We start from the raw sequence: 23,542 nt of genomic DNA on the forward strand, positions 1-23,542 counted from the left end.
GTATATATAGTTCATCAAAATTGTAAATTAACAAAACATTGAGTATATATGTATATATAACAACGTGTGTCACGTCTTCACATGATGGTAGAGGACTTGTACGAAAGATTCACGGGTTTTCCCGATCTTCTCCGAGCCAGCTCCTCAATCATCATTCACTTCGTGGATATGGCGTGATTTGTTCTTTTTATTACTATGGGTACAACAGTCTCGTCAATACGTAAGATAAATAGTCGCTTTAGTAAGTAGCTCATAGAACACATTTAGTCCGTCGGATAGTATTGTAGACCAATAATTAAAATAAATTAAAAAGATGAGCGCTACAACGATGGCCTAGCCCTGAGCTTCTCCCCTTCTTTCCTACTGGAAGCGCAAATGTTCGCATTCGAGAACTTAATATACATTCACAGTTATAAGAACCACGGTACGGTGCTTCTCAGCTAGCACGACGGGTACTTTGGCGGCTCGGCGCAACAGAACGCATGGGCGAAATCTCGCGAACGGCGGGTCCCGTATCGACAGGCGCCCGCCAGCGGTCCCTCCTCGCCGCACAGCGTGTGGCAGAAACGCAGGTAGAAAAAAACATGGCTGATCCCTCTGTCATAGGAATCGGTATAACACGAAAGTGACACGTGTCTTCACAGAAGTACTGCTTATTGTGTAGTGATATATGAGAGCTTGTACAATGTCTATTCGTGTTTGGCAGTTATAGCACCGTTTGACGTGGATGCACCCATGTTGACAGCATGTCTATATCGCGACGACTAACGCCCATGATCATGATTAAACCGTTGCGCACGGTAGCTGAAGGTGTGAACATATATTTGGACACAGCGAATCGTGAATCCCGCGTAAGGATGATATCAACAAGCTCATAATCAACATTGGTACCCGGTATGCACTTCTTCAAAGCGTCGTCAATTAAGGAGAGAAACGGCACGGTGTGCGCTTTCTAGTAATGGGTAGCCGACGCCTGTGCTCATGCATACATAACACACACTGCGCTTCAGCAACACGGGAGGTAGAGGTTCGTAGCCTGCGCCGCAAACGCGTGCGTCCCGCTGGCTTCTGTCTCGCAGGCGCTGCTCTCGCTCCACCAAGGCACGACATTCGCCCGTCGAACTCGCGTCCTTTTTGCAACGCATATTGCAGCAGTTAGTTAGTCGGTGCTCTCGCAATTGAAGCAGTCGGCGGCGGAGAAATCCCGTTGGTGCACGTGGGAGCTGCACTACTCCGATGAGCCGACGCACGCTAACACGAAGCCAATGGCAAAGAACGTAACCGCGTCAAAGGTGCCTCGGCGACGCCAGCGCGGCCAGTCTACCGCTCTGGTATCGAGACGCTTTAACCATGAACTCCGATATCGCGTGCAATCTCGGAGTAAGCGCTAGTAAGTGTCGAGCGTGAAGCATTACTTCTTTTCACATCTCATAGACGGCGGCACCGCCCCGCTCCGCCCGCCGCGAAAGAGAATGTGCGAAAGACATAAGGCGCGTTCGCGCCGTGTCTAGCATCTCCCGAGTTAGCTTAGTCGGTAGTGCGTCGGGCGCTTGCCGTCGCGGCCGCAAAGTCGTGGGTTCGATTCCCAGCGGGGTATCTTTTTCTTGTTTTTTTTCTTTCTCACCCGTTGGCGTCCATTTTATCAACGTCATATCCGTGACGGATGTACTTGGTGGACCCCGGCATAAAACACTTTCGTGTTAAAAACTGCCAGTTAATCCTCAGCTCCGTGGAATCGTCATCAGCGAAGTCGGTATTGTCCTCCTCCTGCGACACGCGCTCGCCGGTAGCGCTCACTTTTCTTCGAAGCTGCGCTTCCGCAGCCGTCGACGCCACGTCCAAAGCCCAGTCGACGAAGGCGAGGAGCCGACCTTCTTCAGGACCAACGCTTCTTCCGAACATCTCGGAGGCAACGTCGCGGACGCATTTTATCCGTTGATCAAAGCCGCCGAGCGATGGATCGTCGTTGGTGCCTCCGCCGTGACTGACATCCATCTCGGCGACAGTCGAAGACACATTCAGAGCCGACTCGGTAAGCCCGGACAGCGGTCCTTCTAGGCGAACTGCCTTACTGCCGGGTTCTCTGTTCGCGGCTGTAGCGGGCCTCCCGGGTTCTGTTCCGGCGCTTTCGCCACGGGGTGGCCACTCGTGCCTTCTACGGCGAAGGTCCACTCCAGCCATTCTAGAAATAGCCGGACGCCCACGTAAGCGTAGTCGATGCTCGGTATGTTATCGTAGGCCACCAGACTGTCTGCCTCGAGGAAGTTGGCCGGCACTACGACAAAGTGCCGCTTGTCCACGTTGAAGAACGACAGATTGCCACTCAGCTGCCGTTCGACAGCACCCTCGTCGTAGTCGATGCCCAGGTGGTCTCTGCTGGCGAGGACCACGTTCAGCAAGAACTGGTCACCGTAGCGCGACGAAGGGGACGTCACGCGCGCTGGTTGTCTGCGACCCGTGAGGCTGCTTTCGCCTGGAAGGCATAGCGGGCATTATCTGTTATGTACCTATACCAATAGGGATACCGTTTTGCAGTGACGAGTATGTACAGCCGTCATTTTTACGAAAGGGAACACGCGAGCGCGTGCCAGATAGCCTCGCGCCGCCTATGTGGCGTGGTGCAGTGGCGAAATATGAAAATAAAAGGAGGGAGTGGTGTCATTCCCGACTACTGCCTACACTCCCGTCACGAACGTGTCTTTATTTTACGCTTTCTTCTTGATATCTATTTCAGCGAACGATGATTGCTTTCGATAAGGATTGTTGCTATCACAGGTTCGGAAGCATTCGGGGGAAACGAAAAGCAAAACAAATTTTGGCACAGATCAGCCTTGCACCATAAAATAAAGCGATAAAAAAGAAGGAAAACTTCAAGAAGGCGTGCAGGCAATACACGGAACGGCATCGCTCTCTCCATTAAGTTTTCAGATTTCGCCACAGCGCCGCGCCATATGCGCGGTACGAGGCTATTCGCCACGCGCTCGCGTGTTCCCTTTCATAAAAATGACGGCTGTACATGCGTGCGTCATGTTTCCGGTGTTCTATGAATAAGAACGACGACTAGGCCTACATATTACTCTGACCGAGTTCCCCATATGGAACCGTTATCGACAGTGGCATACCTTTATGTACGTATATTAATGTTCCCCAGACAACCGCGGCCGCATCACCAAACCGAGTCCCCATTTTAGGGGCGAAGAACCTTAGGGTCTCAGCTTATCGGCGGTGCATCGTAGTCTGCTGTAGCCGCGTGCATCGTCGTGACCCATTCGCTTGGAGATTTCTCTTGGGAGATTTCTCTTGTGTGTACTTGGACAATAAAGATTCCCAGCATGCACGTTAACTAAAAGCGGACTGCGGGTCCCTGTGTCTAATCTTTCTTCTGCCTCTCACTGCCCGTTAGCAGTGATCTTGCTGTGGGAAACACCGGCGCACACTGCATGCTTCGCCCCTCCACAGGTTTCACGTTAGTGGAGCTGTTTTATAGGGTTACTCGCCCACGTGTTCTCGAATATCACTATCACTGAGAGCTAAGTGAATAAAATGTTGACAGACTCCAAACAGCCACTCAATCGCATTAACTTAAGTGACTATGTAAAACATTTATAAACAATAATATTTGCATTCACCACTCCTTCGTCTTGCCATCTTACCTGTTATAATGAAGTTGAGCTTGGAGAATTCGCTGCCGTTTACAAACATGCTCTTGGAATGCAAGGAACGGCGGGCAACGGTATGCTGCAAGCTCTCCACCATGTTCTTGAAGGCTCGCATACGGTCATTCGACACCAAGGCAGTGGTCACCCGGTGCGGAAGCAAATCCTTGAAGTACGTTCCCGTCACTTCCAGGCACGGGTCGGCTCCTTCAGGCGCTGTAGTCCGGTTGTAAGCTCCCTGTCCGCGAAAAAGGTACTTGTACTTCATCACCTGAGCCACAAGCACTGCAGACGCGTAGGCGCAACCGTGTTCCTTAAGGCTGTCTTCGGAAAACATGGTCATGATCTCGGAGACCTCTGCCATGCCTCTCGCGTACACGACACTGTTGGGAGAGTACCCTGCGGCGTTCCCGGTCCCGCCTGCGTTGAGGGCTTCCGTCCAGTTGGCATTGGGAAACGGTGGATGCAGGTGTTTAAGACAAGTCCTGTTGAACGGCACTGAACTGCTGACGCGTGACCGCCAGTCGTTGGCCTTACTGTCCGCACTGAATAGGACACCGACAGTCTCGTTGTCGTCGGCAATGACAATGGCAATGACTCTTCGACAATGAGACTTGGACCCAGAGTCGAGCGCAGCGTCTCCCCGACATCCAGGAACGTCTCGTCGCCCTTCACTGTGACTGAGACGAAGGTGGGCAGGCCGTTCTTGAAGCTCCTGCTAACAGCGAACTGTAGTAGGCTCTGGAGGTCCGTTCGCGTCATTGCATTCCCGTCTGATGTTGTCCCGTGGTCCAGGTACATAGCGTTGATGACATCAGAGGCGGTTGCGACTCGCGCGGTGTTGCGCTCTTTCGCGAAGGCTTGGCAGCTGCTGTAGAAGGTGGCCATGTTTCTGAGGCCACCGTTTTCGTCCATTCTCCGACTACGAAGTGAAACGGGCTCGTAAGCTAGTACCCGTAACAGAGCCTCACCTATACTTCGCGTGTAGTTCCGCACGCTCTCACGGCGGTAGCTGCGCCTGTGCGGATCTGAGGCGCGCCAGTTACCGCAGGCGAAACGGTCGAACTCGAGGCAAGGGTCGGCCGCGAGGTCCAGCGATCCAGTCATGACTTTGACGGCTCGAACGCAGGCCTGATCACCCGCGCAGGCTGCAACAAGTTGATCTACCAGGATCGTCTTGGAGCGCGAGAGCTTCACTGGCGCCAGGAATGCGAAAGCGAAGGCCAGAAGGATCAAGACGGAGATGGTGGTCACGGGAAACAGGAGCTGTTTGAAGTCGGGGCCGCTAATGCTGGCCCTGTTGACCCAGGGCCTGCTGACGCTAACCTTGCTGACGCTGGGACTGCTGACGCTAACCCTGCTGACGCTGTTCCTTTGCCCAAACCTCGTCACTTGTTTGGCTTTTGCTGTAAGGGAGAAAAGATGTGCACCGAAAGTGTCATATTCACCGAATGTAGTGCGAATGAATAGATCAAATAGCGAAGCTGTGGTATCCGCCTCTTACGCAGTGTACATAGGAGAGAAGCACAGACATAGTGAAGAAAATCCTAGAAACAAGAAATACTGCGTGTTTCTGGGGCTTCATTCAACATTTCAAAGAAAAAAAATGTAAATGTTGGCGTGAATAAAAACTTCTGCCTAGGACTCTTCATAGACCTTGATCTATTGACACACTCTTCTGACAATTTGTAAAAAAAAAAACATATATGGCGCGTTTTAATCTGACTGAGTTAGGTATTCCGTGACATCATTTAATTTAATATCCGTGCTTAATTATTTTCTCGCTTCAACCAGGCTGCTCGATACTATCAGCCTGTAGGTAATCAGATCCAATCAGATCCCCCTGATTGGTTTCTACATGTTTCCCGCGGCCAAGCAATGTCTGTCATGTATGTCTTTAAGAACTCTATACCCTTGATTGTTCGCGCCATTGTATTGTCGCAGTTATTTTGCTTATGTATCCTGTGTCGCACGTCACGAGTGTTTTATTCATGTGTTATAATTTTGTGTAGCGGTTGTTCTATGCGGGCAACATGTGTGTACGCCATTTGCAATTCCCATTAAATGAAATGCGTAAGTAATTAAGAAACGGTCGTAGTGTCTCTCACTTCCCTGCCGCAGCACGAATCCCTGTGTGTAGAATGTTGTTGAGACGTATAGCCAAGAGGGAACCAAGGAGAGGGATTGAGTGGCCTTCAATCTCTTTGGCGGTCGGTAGCCGGGGACGTCTCAGCACCGCTAACGCTAACATTTGTCGTAACGACACCGTGTAAGGAGAATTAGGGAACTCTCACGAAAATGCCTTTAAGAAATTATAAAAAAATTGTCGATGACCCCCATCCCTTTGAACTTCAGGATCAAAATACTCCAGACTCGACCTATCTCCCAGTTCCGTTATAAGCGGAGCCACTAACTTGATTAGGGAGCCTTCGGCTCCCGTTAATCATTTTCCTCAGGACTTTTAAATAAAAGTTCTTGTCACTGTCACTATCGACGCTCTATAATGCGAAAATCAATTACTGACTATTCTTCACTTCATCTTATTGCAGTGGGGAACGAGCAGCAACGCATCCGGCAAAGGGACAAAATCTTGGCGTGAGGAGCGAACGCTGATCGCGCATTGTTGGCCCAGAGACTGTCATCGCTGCACCGGTTTTCTATACCCGATATCCGACGCCAATAAACACACTTCCATTATTAAACCTTTCATCTCTCACAGTGTTTATGATCATGTCACAACTTTAATGTCACGCAATGTATGCGTATGCAGTTCACTGTCCACAGACTGCGAACACCTATTCAGGTTACATTTTTTTACAGGTTGTTTTTTCGGAGGGAGGGGTGGCGGCCCCCTCGGCTCCTGCCTGGCGCGGCCCATGCTCCCCACAGGGAGGGCTGGCATCTTCTTGCTTGTTTGCTTTTGCAGCGAAGCTGTATATGAATCGTTAGGTGGATTTCTTCGTGTCCGGAGACATGATTGCCAGTGCGTAAGCTGCCGCGGCAGCGGCAGCTGCGAAATGGGGGAGAGGGAATGCCGTTGCGTAAGCTGCCGCGGCAACGGCCGTTGCGGAGTGGGGGGACAAGGATTGCCGTTGCGTAAGCTGCCGCGGCAACGGAGCTGCGAAGTGTGGGAAGAAGGATTGCCGCTGCCTAAGCTGCCGCGGCAGCGGCATTTTCGAAGTGGGGGAGAAGGAATGCCGTTGCGTAAGCTGCCGCGGCAACGGTCGTTGCGGAGTGGGGGGAGAAGGATTGCCGTTGCGTAAGCTGCCGCGGCAAAGGAGCTGCGAAGTGGGGGGAGAAGGATTACCATTGCGTAAGCTGCCGCGGTAACGGCAGCTGCGAAGTTGGGGGAGAAGAAATGCCGTTGCGTAAGCTGCCGCGGCAACGGCATCTGCGAAGTGGGGGAAGTAGGAATGCCGTTGCGTAAGCTGCCGCGGCAGCGGCCGTTGCGGAGTGGACGGAGAAGGATTGCCGTTGCGTAAGCTGCCGCGGCAACGGGAGCTGCGAAGTGTGGGAAGAAGGATTTCCGTTGCCTAAGCTGCCGCGGCAGCGGCATTTTCGAAGTGGGGGGAGGAGGAATGCCGTTGCGTAAGCTGCCGCGGCAACGACCGTTGCGGTGTGGGGGGAGAAGGATTGCCATTGCGTAAGCTGCCGCGGCAACGGCAACTGCGAAGTTGGGGAGGATTGCCGTTGCTTAAGCTGCCGCGGCAACGGCAACGGCTGCTGCGAAGTGGGGAAGAAGTGGATTGAGGGCGCGCAGTCGCACCTTGCTCGTCACCTCTCACCTACCCCTCGTCGAAACACATCATCACCGACTCGCGAGGGGCCTGTCGGAACTATGCGCTAGGGTGAGCTCCCCCGCTTGCTCAGCGCATACTGCAACCTAGCTGTCGATACCTCGATCCAACTCCGCGTAATCTGGTTTGGGCCCCCGGTCACCAAGGACTCCAGGGAAACGAACAGGCCGATCAGGCCGCCGGCGCACTCTCTTCCCGGGCGATCTCCCTGTCTCTGGAAGCCTACTACCAATCAGACAATTTGGCCCTTTTATTCAAAGACATCACCGGTTACTACAAGGAGGAGCACCGGTGCTATCCGGACCCTTGTAAGGGACTGGATCGCGCTGACGAGCGCCTCCTTTTAAAACTTTTCACCAACACTGTACTGTGCCCGGCGGTGCTAAAACGTCATCCTTTGATGGCGCGTGCGAGCTCTGTGGCGAGGTGGCTGACACCTTCCACATAACCTGGGCGTGCCAATCAAACCCATCTACCCCCCCCCCCCCAACCCCCAAATCCACGAGAGAGGACTGGGAGGCGGCCCTGCTCGGCTGTCAGGAACTCAAGGCCCAAAAGGCCCTGGTTCAACGGACGCGGGCGGGGTTGCTTGCCGATGGAGCCCTGGAATAGCGGCTCCACCTAGTACTATTAGGGGAGGAGGCCAATACGGCCCAACCCAATGACCTCTCTGCAACCATTTAATGGCTAATAAATGTTTTGACCGCCATCACCACCATCCCACCTGCACTCTGGATGTGCACGGAAGATTGAGTGACCGTGCTCTCACTGCGCTGTACGCCTGTGTGTTGAAATCAAGTAGTGTGCGTGTCTCGACAAATATCCGGCTCAAATTCAATTCCGTTCTTACTATGGGCACTAAAGACGGACGCATGGGGAGATATTGCGGTTGTCAACGAGATACTGGTGCTGTGTCTTGAGAGACGTGGTCTGACACATTTCACGAAGTCAACGGACACTGCAATAGTTTGTGAAACGCGAGGGGAGAATCGCGCCGCAGGCGATGCTTTCTATGCAAGTGGTGACGTGCATGTGTTGAAGCATGTGAACGTCAATCAGACCAAGTAGATTGCAGGGATGTATGTGGCGTCAAGACTGGAGATGGAATTTCAATCTTCACTGTACATTTCTCCCAGCACATCAAAAACCACCATCGAGTACTTCATGCGCACTCACTTCTTTTGGGTGACAGTGGATCACGTCACGCCGGTGATCACTGTTGGAGACTTCAATGTGGACATTTAAAATCCCGAGAAGAAATGGTTCCTCCAGTTTATGATGGAAGAGTTCGGGCCAGTCCGATTCACCGAACCACTGTACCTCACCGAACCACAGGTCGTGCAAAAGTTTAGCTAAGAACGTCTCTAAAGTAGCAACGGAAAATCTCAGTGCAATGATCTCAAAGCGTTTATCAATGTTTCTTAATGTGTAATTATCTTTTGGTTCAAAGGGGCATATAATACACAATGATGACGACACACGACGAAGATGAGGATGCATAACCAAATGCATTATGATGATGATAATGTACAGATGAAGCAGATGTGTATAGTAAATGCCCACAATACTTTCGCTTTAGCCTTGCCTAACCCTGCTTAAAGTGCAGCTTTCCTCTTCATCCAATGTCACAGAGTGATGTGGCTTCTCAATATTTTGATGCTACAAAGGAAAAAGATTACAGCATACCCACGGGTGAATGATGAAGAGCTTGGGCGAAGCTCCTGAAGCAATCATGGTCTCGAGGTCGGCTTCTCGTTGAGCCCGTTTCGCAGCGGCGTCCTTGGCGCGCACCGTCACGGGATCCGTCTGGCTGCCGCCATGCGAGCGCCCGCCGCTGCGCATCGTTCACGCTCCAGCAACGATCCGACACGTACGGCGACAATCCAGGAGAATGAGAGAGGCGCTCGCTCCCCGCGCAGCCTGCGCAGCAGCCAATCGGAGAGCAGCGGCACTTCTAGCGCCACCTAGTCTCGATTCACACAAGCGCCATATTGCATACAATTCTATTGGACCAATGCCATCTAGGAAATGAGACGAGAAATGGTGATGACGACACGGACTGTGTACAGCGCCATCTATAATATCGTCCCTGAACTGCAGTTAGTATGTTGATGATGATGATGATGACTTTGTGGCCAACCCTTCGCAACGGGTGGACGTGGAATCCACGCCCTAGCCAAACATGAAGCTCTAGTTATTACCTGTTTTTTCAGTAAAACGGTAGGGAGAAAAAAAAGAGGAAAAAAAAGGGGCGGGGGGGAGAGGAAGAAACAGGAGCCGCTCTGACTAGGCAGCAGTCAAGAATGTCTCGCCGCAACAGCCGCTCGCCAGCATTCGAGGCGGCCCTTTGTCGCTGCGACCATGGCTCTGTCCACACTACGCCGACCGTCGTCTCCGCCGGCCTGTTCGAAGCCCAGAGCAGTTTCCAGAGAGGCACCATCCGTCATCGCTGGGCCAATGCCCTCACACCGCAGTACCACATGTTCGATAGTTTCGTCCTGTAGACCACACACACGACACCGCACATCACTCACGTCCTTGCTAATAGCCTTAAGGCGTACAAGTGTGCGGAGTGCACCAGCTCTCGCCTCAAATAGTAGCTTGCTGCCAAGGGAGTTGTCGTACAAGTGTACCATGCCAATACTGTTCTTGTGACACCGGTACACCGCTAGCGTCGACTTCTCCGACATGTTGTGGATCCAACGTGCCTCCTCTTCTTCCCGCACTCGTTCCCGCGCCTGTTTTGCCCACTCGGCGGATGAGTTTGCGCTGAGAGGGGCGCGAAAGAGGCCGAACTTGCTCTCGATGCGGAAGAGGCGCCTCACCCACGGAGTGCGCATGCATGTTGCAGACAGGTAGTCAAAAACACGCCGCGCCCATCTCTCTCTGGGCATGCAGAGCAAGCGGCCACGGTAGGCAATTTTGCTGACCGCCTCCCGAGCTTCAAAGCTCGACCAGCCGAGATCACCCTGAATAGCTTCGTTGGCCACAGCACCATGGCAGCCGAGAGCTATCCGGCCAACCTCCCGCTGTCGTCGCTCAAGCCATTCCCGCGTGACTGCCGAAAGGCATAGCACAGCATTCGCGAACGTCAACGCCGGCACATGCACTATCTTCCAAAGGTCCCGAACCATCACAAGTCGATTGCACCCCCAGAGACATTGTCGACGGAGGATGGACTGGGCCCGAAGTGCCTTCTGCCGGAAGATTTCCTCTTGTTGGCCAAACAGCTCCGGTCCACTGGAAAGCTGCACTCCCAGGTATCTGTACGTCGCACACACCATTAGGACATCATCTCCGAGCCTGAGAGTGACCTCATCCGCACATGTGCCAGCGAGGGGGACTACTGCAGATTTTTTACAGTTGAAGCGGAGCCCAAGGCGCGTGATTTCCGCCTGGGAGATGTGAATGAGGTCCTGAAGGTCCTGAGCAGACTCCGCCATCAACACAAGGTCGTCAGCAAAGGCAAGCCCCGGTAGTCTGCACCTCTCGTCTACCCCCACTTCTATGAGACAGCGCCATCTGCCGTTTACGCCGGACAGATAGATACTGCCGTTGACGCCGGACAACGGAGACGTGACAAGGTTTGACTAAGAGGAGCTACGCCCCTAAAACAAAGAAAGCTTGAGAAATGAGAAGACAGTGCACAGGGTGAGCGCTAAGCTCTGTGCACTGCATGTCTTCTCTTTTCTCAAGGATTCTTTACTTTTTCCTTCTTAGCGCTAGAAATGTCATTGGTGTTGAAAAGTGCCGGTATTCTAGCAAGACCCACCCCTGATAACACAGCACACGCAAAACCTGCGCGCGCTCGGAGAGGAAGAAGCAAGATGAGACAGGGAGATCGTACGTCCGGTTTGCTACCCTGCACTGAGGTATTCAGCCACTGCAACTGAGGGGAAAAGATAAAGGGTGAAAAATAGAATGGAAGAGAGATAGCGAGAGAGAGAGATGGAGCACTAAACATGCGCAGGCTTAGAGCAGCACGTCAAGAGACCAGGTGCTCGCAAAGACCTCCAAATTAAACTATAAACGTCTTCGTTGTCTTCTGCGCTATCGGAGTGCTCATAGCTTTTGGTGAACAGGTACGAGGTACCCGAGGTTTTGGAAAGTGCAATGTAGCACCGTTCAAATTGCGCGCTCCGACGTTACACGCGTGGAGCGGGATACGTATTGTCGCGACATCTGTCGAGGATAGAGCAAAAATACTTGCTACAGCTTGGCCTTCAAGATGCTACGTACAAAACTGGCGCACCAATATCTCAGAGGCCACACAAGTGTTGCGTCGGGCATGCGTCGGGTACGCATGGAAATTAAAGGTACTAGCACGCTTTATGCTTACAAGACAGAGCACGTGATAACATTTACGTTGTTCATTGCCGCTGAAGTGGTTATGGCCTCAAGAAGCATAGAAATGGCGTAACTGAACTCATCACAACGCCAAATATGGTCTTCCTGAGATAGTTGTCAGAGATGTTCCGTGGAGTTGTCCGTTCTCTGCTACGTATGTGCATGTTCTGTCGGAACTCGCGCTCGCGTTGTCCACGTGTGTTTCCCCGGGGGAAATGCGGCAGCACGTGTTCGCTACTGTTGATGTATTGACTGGGGACGGGCTGCACTGTGCTTGACGTTGAACTTGAAGAGAGCATCATGAACAGCGTAGCGACTATACCAAAGGAAAACGCAAGCTACAGTGACGTCGCCTACTGGGATGACAGGTATCGAAATGAGGACAGGTACGACTGGCTGCTTCCCTACCATACGTATGCCCACCTCATCAAGCAACACGTCCACAGTACCGACAGGATACTCATGTTAGGTAAGCAGTCGGTTATAACTTTCTGGATGCGGTGTTTCGCATGGCAGCAATGCGTGGCGAGCTTGTGAACCAATCCTTCGATCGCGATCCGAGCCCCGATCGGGATCGAATTGCGCGACCGCGGTTGGCTGATTTCCGCATTTTGCGCAAACAAGCCAATCGCGACCAAGAATCTCGAGCGCGATCGAGATTTCACCACGTGGCAATCGTATTGCACGAAACGGGGGATATAGATCGAGGGCTCGTTTCTTTGTTAAACACAACCTAATGAAACCAACAGATATTGAAGCTTAGGATGGTAATAGGACATCATTTGTACCTTTAGACGTACTACATACATAGTGACGTACACTAGTATAGTAATTATTTTTAAACCTACAAATATTGCCTACAAAACTAATGTCCCCTTACCTACCTTAGCTTCATTATCGGTTGGTTTTATTAAATTGTATCACACAAGGACTCATGGCTTTTGTTTCAGCTTGTGACCGTTTCAACGACGCGCGATATTTGCAATGTTTAATCGTACGCGACTCGCTCACATAATAGAAAATTAAGGAGCGCCCTTTCTTAATCCTTTGTTTCTTTCGTTTCAGGTTGTGGGAATAGTCCGCTCAGCGAACTGCTGTACAAGGATGGCTTTAGGAACATTGAAAACATTGACTACTCCCACGTTGTGATCAACAATATGTCTGTACACTGCAGTGACTGCGCCCAGATGAAGTGGCACGCCATGGATGCCACACACCTTCAGTTTCTGGATGGCTCGTTTGACGTGGTCATCGAAAAGGCCACCATTGATTCAATGATGGTGAAGGAAAAGGACCCGTGGAATGTATCCGAACAGACCAAAGTGACGGTGACTAAAGTCCTCAGCGAGGTGAGTCATTCAGTGCCTCAAACACGATTCTTGCTCTAGCGCGAGATACTCGAGGGCAGGGACACTGGAAACACGGAGAGTAAATACAAGAATAAATATGTCATGCAAACACTAACTGGCATTTATTAAAAACAAAAAAAAAGACAGAAAAGAGAAAAGTTGTCCTCAGTGCGATCACATGTGACTATTTTCAGTTGGCGCTCAGCAATCCAATTTTTTCCCTTGTTAAAGGGGCTGTCTACCGTCCTTCATCGCTATTCTGTTTTGTATCGCAATCGAAAGCATACAGCCTGAAGTGTCCAACCCTGCAGCAGTTTCTCTGGAAAGTGAGTAGAAATTTTTAAAGCAGGAATTTTTCGATCTGCGTTCGGTCTTCTTCCATTGGCGTGAAACATGCCCACAACACTGGTTGGTGGACGCGATGACGATTGTAGTGCCGGTAAAAATTAAAATGGAAAGCACGTGCGACTTCTAAAGGATTAAATTATTTTCGCTGAACACTAATGTAATGAACGTAACAGTCATTTTCAGTGCGCTAGCGGTTAAATCAAGCCTTACTATACAATTACAGAACACTTCTTTTGCTGTAATCCCAGTCTATGCATTTATTTTAGCACTGCTGCTGCAATCCAAGCCAAGTTGATCGATCAAAAGGAGACTATAAATGCACAGCACAGCACATGTGAGACATCCTAACAGCAATTCAGCGGCACGGAATGACCAGCGCGGAGAGCCGCATGGCATAGCGCATGAGTTGAAGCAGAGGAAATCGAAGGCGGCGGCGCAAGCAGCGCCAACGGGCGCCTTTTTAGACGCGCGAGGAAAAAAAGGCAAATAATTACTCTCTGACGCAACCGAAAGCTGCCTCAAGCGTGTAAAATACAACTTTAAGTTATACGTGTTTGTTTTTAAGCAAAATGAGTCTACCTGCGAGGATTTCTTGTCCTACCAGTAGATTGAACCATATCGCCGTTAAGTGATGCTAGCGGTCATTCTTTCACGATTTTCAACGTCAAATTAAAAATATAATTCCTTTTTTATGGGACAAAAGCATGCTCGTTGCCGCTGATGTGACGAACGATCTTCTCATTTTCACCACAATCAGAAAAATTTTTCCGAACGGTAGACAGTCCCTTTAAGCTGACAGAAGATGCACACAGGCACTCCCTTTAACAGATGGCACAGCATTTGCTTGCAGTATTTCTCGATTTATTGAGAGGACACGTGTTTGTGACCCTGACGTACTCGTGCTAGCACAAGAATCGTGGGATATCATTCGTGGACTTTCATGTTACATTCAAAAAGGGAGAAAGTAAGTGTGCGACATCTACTGTTAATAATAGACGGGTCAAATACTCAGCAAGCAAGCACCAACACTAGATAAATGAGCTGAAGTGCAAAATGCTTTTTCTAATCTTAGCTATAGCAGCTTGAGGCGTTACGCAAGTTGCAAGATCAGTTTATGCCGTTTGTGTTCGGCATTTTTGTTTGTCGACTATGTATTTTACTAATTTGCTTTCCATTTACTCGCCTGGTGGTTGAGGAAAAATACTTTTTTCATGTGATATGTTTATGCAGGAACAACCTGAAGTAGCATATCGCTTGTGTTGCAGTGGCGCAAAGACAACCTGATGTGATTCATCACATCTGGCACTACATGTACCTTTCCTTTAACCCCTTGCGTGTTCTATTCTCTCTATCGTGCCAGCCAAGCATTCTCTATTCTTTCTCCGAATTTTGTAACCTAAAAACATTGAGACAATCCACAGGAACATAATGTAGTATACCAAAGAAATCTTACAGTGGTGACTTTATGCAGGAAATGTATATATCTGCACAGCTGCTGCTCATGGCCTTCTGTACGGTCGGGCATAAAATATTAAGCACCACGCAAGGACGTGCCGAAATGACAGTCTACACCGTCTACTGGCGATTTGCTTGCTTTGAAAGGCTCCCTTGGGTGAATGAGCGGCCTTTTGTGCTACAAGTCAGGTCATTGCTTCCGCCAGCAACTTTAAAGTTATCGCAATGCTGGCACAAGAGGGCTAAGTGAATCCAGGCGCAGACCTAAACATGTTGATGTTTCCAATGCTTGTTACACAGAATAGCGACAGAAGGTTGCTTGAGTCCCAACATCGGATATGTAACACTATGGTTGTGGGTTCTGTCCCACTGGCCGCAATTTGTCTCTTTGTCCACATTTAGTTCCCTTCATTTCATAACTTCTACACCTAAACTAAATGCTGCAAATAATTCCCCATATGCATTCCTACACTTTTCTTGGGTTCAATATCTATCGGCTTCATAATCTTGTGCCCACCATATGGTTGTCACATGACTAGACAGGATATCAAAATCGAGCTCTCCACTCACTTATAAAGTGTGGGCAAGCCTTCAGGAACACATGCTCATCAGCTTCAATAGTGGAAAAGTATAATGATGAAACAAGTGCTATACTTTCATCGTGCAAGTTTTTGGACAACCATTCGTCCTGTTGTTTTCTTCTGTATCATCATCTTCCTTTTTCTCACTTTGGCGTCCTCTTGGAGTTTGTATTGCAACATACACGCCTTTCTGCGTTTTATGTGATCAGGCTTATACACGCGTAACCACCGGTAGGTGCAGGCCTTGCTAGAATGTCCAGAAACCTTCGCTATTGTTGTACACTGTTATGATCATATTGTGCACATGACACGAGTAATCTAGTTTATTCTGGAATCAACACGGCACCTACAATAATGCTGGAATCTGTGATCTTGCTTGTATGAAAGCCGTTGCGTTTCATCAACCATGAGATTACTTGATGATAATAATAATAATAATAATAATTATTGGGTTTTAACGTCGCAAATACTTGATAATCGACGACTGTACTTGCCTACATTGTTGTATTGTAAGTTTTACATGATTTTCTGGGCACAAGCCCACCCAATCACGAGCTTCATCTTCAACAGTCTGACTGTGGCCTTCTTCACCGTCACAACTTCGTGACGATATTGGTCACATTGGAAAAAAAAATATGGCGTCAGACTAGCAGAGAGTGATGAAAATGTCTTTTCTTGTTGTGTTTATGCTGTGCTCATTTCCATTGTTTCAGGTCAGCCGCGTGTTGTGCAGTGGTGGCCGCTTCATCTCCATCACATTCGCACAGCCCCATTTCCGCAGCCCGCTCTATGCCAATGTCCAGTTCAACTGGTCTCTCGACACGTTCAAGTTTGGCACCAGCTTCCACTACTTCTGCTATGTCATGACCAAAGGCCGAGAACTTTCGTTGGATGCCACGCCCTGCTACCACCTGCCCGTCTTTCGACGAAATTCAACCGCTAGCCAAAGCAGCGAACCTGAAAATGAGGACTTCCTTTTGAAGATTTTAGCCTCCTGACACTAGTATGCTATTTAGTTCCTTAGAAATTTGTACTTTTTACCTAGGACTGAAATTTATGGGAACAGTATATACTAACACTGTAAACACCTGGTTGGGTAATGGCTTCGGGAGGTCAAAGATGCATTAGTGAAGCTGAAAATTGCTTCTCGATATATGAAAGCTCTCGGCAGGGACAGTTCGCTTGGGCTTTTCCAGAATTCGGCAGACATCTCTTTTTCGATAGCACGGAAGGAACATGTTGTCTTGTTTCACTTTGTTTTGTGCAAGATCGACCGTGTTCTGAGAAAAATGCTTTTTAATGTTGCTCATAGAGAGGCCCTGAAACACTTTTTGAACTTATTAGGAAAACATTTCTGATCTGTAGACAGAGCTCCTGTGAACATGTGAGCCAAATATTACTGCAGTGCATCCAACAGAGGAATTTGCTCTCTCCTTCAAAATGTTGTTAACAGCCAGCAAAGCGAGCTGTTCCAACAGGTATTGCTTGATTTCTTGATCGTGCAAACATATTGCTAATTTTTAGTTAAACAAATGAAACACACATATGTCTGCAGTGTCAAAAAATATGACTTTCATCCTCGGGTCTCAATCAATGGTTATCTGTTTAGTATTTCGTTTTATACTACAATCGTGAGGTGGCTCCTGGCAAACTGTGTGTGCTCCTTCATAGACTACGTACCTGAGTCTGCTATGATGGCACTGATGAATGTGTGTAGTCACTTCCCAGACTGCAGGTATGCTTGCCAAAATGCACAAGCTCTCTTCTATGCACTTAGAAAAGAGCCTAATATGAAAAACTTTACTTTTGGTACTGGATGTGATGAATTGTGCAACCCCAACAGATAGTGCTCAGTCGATGTTCAGTGTTATCTCTTGGGCTTATGCTGTCACCTGGACTTGTACTTTTGGATCAGAGCTGGCCAGCAGGGTCTCCCACTGTGAGTCTGCAAGCTTCTGGAATTCCAGTGGTGGGTTTACAGGGCAGTACCAAAAGGTGTCTTCTATCCCGGCTTCCTGGCCACATTTATAACAGTCGGCTTTGTATTTGTCTGGGTTGATGTGCTGCATTCTGATCAGGCTTGGGACAGTATTGGTTTCGAGTTGTCTCCATCTAACCTCTTGAGCGTTCGTAAGGCTTTTGTAAGGTGGTGGTAGCGTTTGTCTGGCTAATTTAAAGTTGTGGGTGGTTTCCTGGTGGCTGATGAAACGTTCCTCTGTGTGCTCTAGGCTCAAGTCCTAATGAAGTCGAAGAAAGCGTAGGGGGTATTATTAGCAGCTTTTTAACTGTAGTTTAGCAATTATCACGGAACTTTAAATGAATTAAAATGGGCGAGCAAACAACTTTCTGTCCATGGGGACTGAGCCCACAACCTTCGAGTTACGCATAGAAACAAACCCCCCGATCCAATCTCCTTCTTTCGTTCTGGACTCAAATCATTGCTCACATCTCGGCCGATAGATCCTCGAGCCATATTGTGAGCCGCCTCATTCCCAAGGTTGCCAGAGTGAGCCGGTACCTAGGTCATTTCCCTGTCCCTCCAGTTTTCAAGGTAGTTTTGCAGGATGTTGAGAAAGGTTTTTGAGATTCTTCCTCTGAAGTGGTTCATGTACTGCTGTCACAGCACGTGAGTCTGCTGTACTTGTTTTTTGTGGGGCTGGAGCTACACAGTGGCCTGTGAGAAACGCTATAGCGGGTGACTTGAGGATCACATTGTACCAGCCATGTTCTTTTTAACACCGCCTAAAGCGTTTGCACTTGAACACTTCAGCCATTCTGCACCAACCAAATATGGGTACTGCAGCAGGTAGTTGAGCCTGCAACCTTATTTTACTAAGGAAAGAGGAAAAGAACCTATATCTATCTATTTTTGTGTATGTATCATGCTATCCTAAAGTTTATTTATTGTACGTGACTTGTCTGTCGAAAGATGCATATTTTTCTACATCCTGCTGTCATTTCTGGGGCACTGTTAAGCATTACGTGTTTTTTACCTGTGAATAGGAGTTGTGATCTAGAACATAAGCCAGACATGCTTGCTTGTTTGCCACTACTTAAGTGGAAGCTCATCATGTTGTATTGTATGAAAGCGATATCCATGCAGGCATAATGAAAACTTCCGAAGTTCAAGCGGAGTGTTAAAGTTAGCAAACCACATTAAGCAAGTAAGAAAAATACTTTTGCACTGTATAACTGTTCTGCAACATTAGGAAACATGCAGGATTAGCAACAGTGTTGTGAAATAAACTTAGGAAGCGTGCAATTATACCGCTCTGCTGAGAACTCTTCAGCTAGGCATGTCTAAGATGCCCAATTGCTGATTGATGCCACCACTCTGCTGTATGTAGACAGGGGCGGCGCCGGCGGGGGGTACGGGAGGGGGGCACGAGAGGGGCTGGAGCTCCCCAAAATTTTCGTCTGCCCCCTCAAAAGCAAACAGTCAAAACTTGAAGCATAAGTTCCCCACCTCACTGCCCCCCTGAAGGAGCTCACTTGTCGTGGGTTCCCCTCCAGTATGTAGAAAGAGAGAGAGCGTAATTTTTGTACAATCTCTCGGAAGTGTTTGCTTTGTCTGACAAGGAGATGAACAAGCAGATGTGCCATAACTCAAGAAAGAAGGCAGGAAAAGCTTAACTTTATAACGGAAGTATGAGCTTGAAGGTGTATACTTGTTGCTGTGAGAATATTCAGGTAAACTTTGTGTTTTTGTCTTGTTGCCTGATTGCATATAGAACAGAGGCAGCAATCAGTGCACCTGTTGACGTAGTTCAGATAGGGCTACATATAAGCTGAGTTGTTACGCTAGTGCTGTCCTGCACGTGAGCTATTGGCAAAATTGCGGCACCCAGCGATACAATCAGGAAAGTCCGAGAGGGTTCACAAAGGCTTCGCTTTAAGTCATTCCACACATTCGTATACTCTACATGGTGTTATCCTCTTGCACCAGAGCCCAGTGACTGCCATTTTAAGCAGTACCATATTTCTTAACAAACTTCTACAGCTCAACAAGGACAGATATGTGTCCCGAGCTTATGCCCTTCTTGTTCAGCAAAGTTATTCTCACCCCGAACTGATGGCAACGATTCAGCCAAATGCCATTTTTTATGAACACAGCTACGAAACGGAAACATTGTAATGCAGATTTACTGCAATTCTAAAGACATGCACGTAGCTAAACCACTGTCTTCGTGAAACCACTGACTCATCGAAATGTTGGATCCAGTGACATTCCCTGTTCAGCAATTTCTCATCACTTCAAGTCTACACCTTTCCCTGAACTTCTGTGTTGTCTAGTTAAACCACTGTCACTTGAGGGAATGACAGCTCAAGAGGATTAAGAAACTGAAAGCTATGTGACGGCTTTCAGAAGGAAACGAATGTCCAATTGCTGTCAGAACAGTGCAAACACACTTTTGTTATCCCTCTTCTACTCAGGTTGAACTGCTAAATGCCCATTTGGCTTGCAAAATGAGTGCATTTACTTCCTGGCATGGCCTATAACGCATAAATGATGGAAATCAAGCGTAAGAGATGTTTTACCATTTAGCTCAACATATTAGATATCAAGCTTTTGATTGTATTGTCTTGTTGCATTGTACCTTGTGAGCCACCCAATGCATCACAGTGGTGCACATTGCCATTAACATTTCTGAATATTAATTGGGACACATATTCGCTGAATGTAGGATGTTTGATGGCTTTGGAACTGTATTAAATTATTCTAATCATAATTTTTTCCACAGCTTTTTGAGAGAGTTGACACAAGGTCCATTGTGTTGTCATCACCAAAGTCATCACCAAAGTCATCACCAAAGTCAACACAACGGCATACATGCCGTTGTGTTGCAATAGATGATGAAACTTTTGGGTCGTTAAAGCCCAACAATTATTATTATTAGGCGATGAAACGCACATGCGAAGTGCATTTTTAATATACTGTAAAAGGACATAAAAAAATCTGCGGCATCAATGTCACGACCAATTACATAATCTTGCATCTTCATTTCTGTGCTTGTGCAAAGCAAAAGCAGTGTTACTGTTTCAACTATGAGGAGATGTCTGCTTTGTCCATGTACAAGGAGGCACTGCCTCTGCCACTTTAGGGTGGTGAACAAAGAAATAATATTTTTTTTTTTACATTTTTAACATGCCAGTAGGCATAGGCCAGCAAAAAATGTGGAGCTCTCTCAGGCTCACTCATGAAATCTATTTTGCCCTTCGGGCTCACTCGGACTCAGACTCACCAAAATTTTCCTCAACCGGGCTCACTCGAACTCAGACTCTCTAAAATTTTTCTCAACCGAACTCACTCGGACTCATGCCCACCAAACTATTACTCACCCGGACTCACTCAGACTCACGGCTCGATCTTATTCTGAGTATGTCTGAGTGAGTCGACTCATGAGTGAGCTTGCGGATCTATGCCAGTAGGTAATGGGAGCCGACTTGGAAAGTGGTATCAGGTTGTCTGAGCTGTGTTCAGGTCTCGCAAGGATACGTAGATGTATGTAGACAATGTAGCAGCGAGGAAATTATGCTTGCAAAAAATGTCTTAAAGGGCTTCTAAACAACCTCTGAAAATACAGAGACCAGTAGCATTATTCTCTCCTAGCGTTTCTCATCTTTTGGCACAATTTATGACGCCAGCAGTCTGTTCACGTGACATCAAGAGGAAATGAGCTGTAGATTGGTCCATATACAAGGGATGTCAGTTTTGAATTGTCTCGTATCCTGCTTTACCATCGCACGCCCTGCCTGTCTTGTCTTGCATGACAATCAGGCGCGATCAACTGATTTCACTTCATTTTGTGCATTTTCGACTGCGTATACATAGATAACAGCATGTAGCCAAAAAGCACGAGATCCTGATGGGATCAACGCTCAGTGCTGACATTGTCCACATGTTTTATGAATGAATAAGTGGCAAGAAGGTGATAGCGCCTGTAGGAAGGGTAGTGAAAGTGAGAAAGAAACCATCCTCTTGTCTTTGAAGTCGGAGTAGTTTAGGGGCACTATAAGACATTGTTGAAAACGAGTTGAGTTCTGCATGTTACATACACATAACAAAATGACATTCATTCTTGGTGTCAAGCCTGCAGTATAGCACAATGCGCTGTTCTTCTCCGATTGGTTGTGGAAAGACGCTGTGTGACCACATGGATGTTGAGCTTGCTGTTGCATACCGTGCCGTGTGTGTGCCTGTTATTTTTCTGTCAAGTGTTCTTCCTTTCTGCCCTCCTGCTCGCTTGTTTTTAGTCTGACTCGTGAAACAGAATTGAAGTGAGAAGAAAATGAAAACTATTCCTAGTGCATTGTTCTGTTTATACAAATTCACTTGCATTTGTAACACTGACTTCAGTTAAACAACAAGATGTACTGCCAGACATTTAAATGGACCAGTGCAGAGGACGACAGACGAGGTGAAAGTCTTGAGAACAGTACGAGTGCTGGTTCGCAACCAGGTTTAGTCACAAAGAATGCGGTGTCATCTCTTGCACTGTTCCGTTATGCTCATGCACCTACTTGCCCATCTTTGTATCCTTGTTATTGTACCACGATACCTACAGAATGAAGTGCTCTGAGTGCTTATGAGTGGAGGAAGTGCAAATAAATCTTCGCAGTCTTTGAAGCCATTTTCACACTATTGTCACAAGCATGTTTATTATTATAGTATGTATATTTGAGAAATGAAAGCTGGCACAGCAAGCTTCTGAAATTTGCGAGTAATATAGACTGCATGCCACAAACAGACATGAAGAAAATTGTTTGCAACTTCTGTGTTTGTTAAACTATGAAACATTACAATAAGTTAACTATACACAACTAATGTTTGGTTGGGCAGTAGCTACTACATGCACGAATAAATATTGCACTATTGATAGCGCCTAGCTCCATTAATCCAAAGTCTATGGCAAGTAGCGCACAATGGCACAGGAACACACACAGCAGAAATATATTATCTCTTTTGGAACACTGGTGCACTACAACAGAATACAATGTCTTGGTGTTATTGGCCAAGAGGCAGCAGCCAAACGGTGCACCATTTGCACATGTGTACATTTCCCCGTGGAGGTATTTTGCTAATGTATATGCATATGCCCCCAGGTGGCCGAATTTCCCGGAGCCCTCCATTACGGCGTCTCTCATAATCATATTGTTGTTTTGGGACGTTAAACCCCAGATATTATTATTAATATGCATATGCAGTCCTCCAAGGTAGGTGTTTTCACTTTCTACAATGTAGTACATATGCAAGGTTGGCAAAGGGCCCTTTCTATTCATTTGTGTACTAATTTTGCATGCTTTTACTTGTGAGCAGAAGCATTATTTAAACATATTCCTTGTCTGTCGCACTTGCGCCCATGTTAGAGAGAACACACGAATTTCTGAGTTATTCGAAACACTGCACTTTCAACATAAGAAATCCATTGACAGGCACCATAGTTTGTTGCAGTTGTCAAAGACGGGATAAAAATGTGCCCTGTCGTGTGCGCTGCAGATACCGCGACACGTTCCATAAAGCAACGATAATGCGCTTTCTGCGGACCAAAATATTAACTGCGTCATTGTTTCGATCTTCGTGCTGCGAAGTAACGGACTCGCAAGATTAAAGTAACGCGACACGAACAAAAATTTTTCGTCACAGTGAACATCATCAACTCAGAAAACTGAGAATATGCTGTGCGATGTAAACTCAATGAATGAAAGCAAGTCTTATACCTGAATTCAGTGCATTTCGTTCTTGGCGCTGCTCTAGCTTGGCTGTGCAAATCTGACGTTCATGTGAACGTCTCGCACGGTGTTCCACTGTCACTTCCTCGGGTGACAGACCGGCCGTAGCAAAGCCCACGCGCTGTCTTGTACGCATACCATGCCGTATCTTTATCTTCACGTTCCGTATGGTTCGCTCAAACTCCGTGTGCAAGCATGCACTACAGGGAGTTTAGGTTCGCCGGGCAAAGAAACCGAAACTAAACGTTCATTTGGCGCAAACGAACGTGTGATACGGC

General features: G+C 47.9%; 1 protein-coding gene across 1 annotated transcript; it reads left to right on the top strand.

The window, feature by feature from the left end:
• Window positions 1-12,010: 12,010 nt before the first annotated feature.
• LOC119390150 (EEF1A lysine methyltransferase 4) lies at window positions 12,011-16,591 on the top strand. The gene is made up of 3 exons (XM_037657714.2): window positions 12,011-12,269; window positions 12,866-13,149; window positions 16,247-16,591. Exons 1-3 carry the CDS (start codon window positions 12,101-12,103, stop codon window positions 16,529-16,531), a joined length of 738 nt encoding a protein of 245 aa, XP_037513642.1. The 5' UTR covers window positions 12,011-12,100; the 3' UTR covers window positions 16,532-16,591.
• The last annotated feature ends 6,951 nt before the right edge of the window (window positions 16,592-23,542 follow it).

Source organism: Rhipicephalus sanguineus, chromosome 4 (assembly GCF_013339695.2).
Source record: "Rhipicephalus sanguineus isolate Rsan-2018 chromosome 4, BIME_Rsan_1.4, whole genome shotgun sequence".
NCBI classification, from domain to species: Eukaryota; Metazoa; Arthropoda; class Arachnida; order Ixodida; family Ixodidae; genus Rhipicephalus; species Rhipicephalus sanguineus.

Excerpts from the sequence above, each read along its gene's own strand:
- LOC119390150 (XM_037657714.2), top strand. The coding sequence starts at position 12,101 with ATGAACAGCGTAGCGACTATACCAAAGGAAAACGCAAGCTACAGTGAC. Across the intron at positions 12,270-12,865 it reads CGACAGGATACTCATGTTAG|GTTGTGGGAATAGTCCGCTC; the intron begins GTAAGCAGTCGG and ends CTTTCGTTTCAG. Across the intron at positions 13,150-16,246 it reads TGACTAAAGTCCTCAGCGAG|GTCAGCCGCGTGTTGTGCAG; the intron begins GTGAGTCATTCA and ends CCATTGTTTCAG.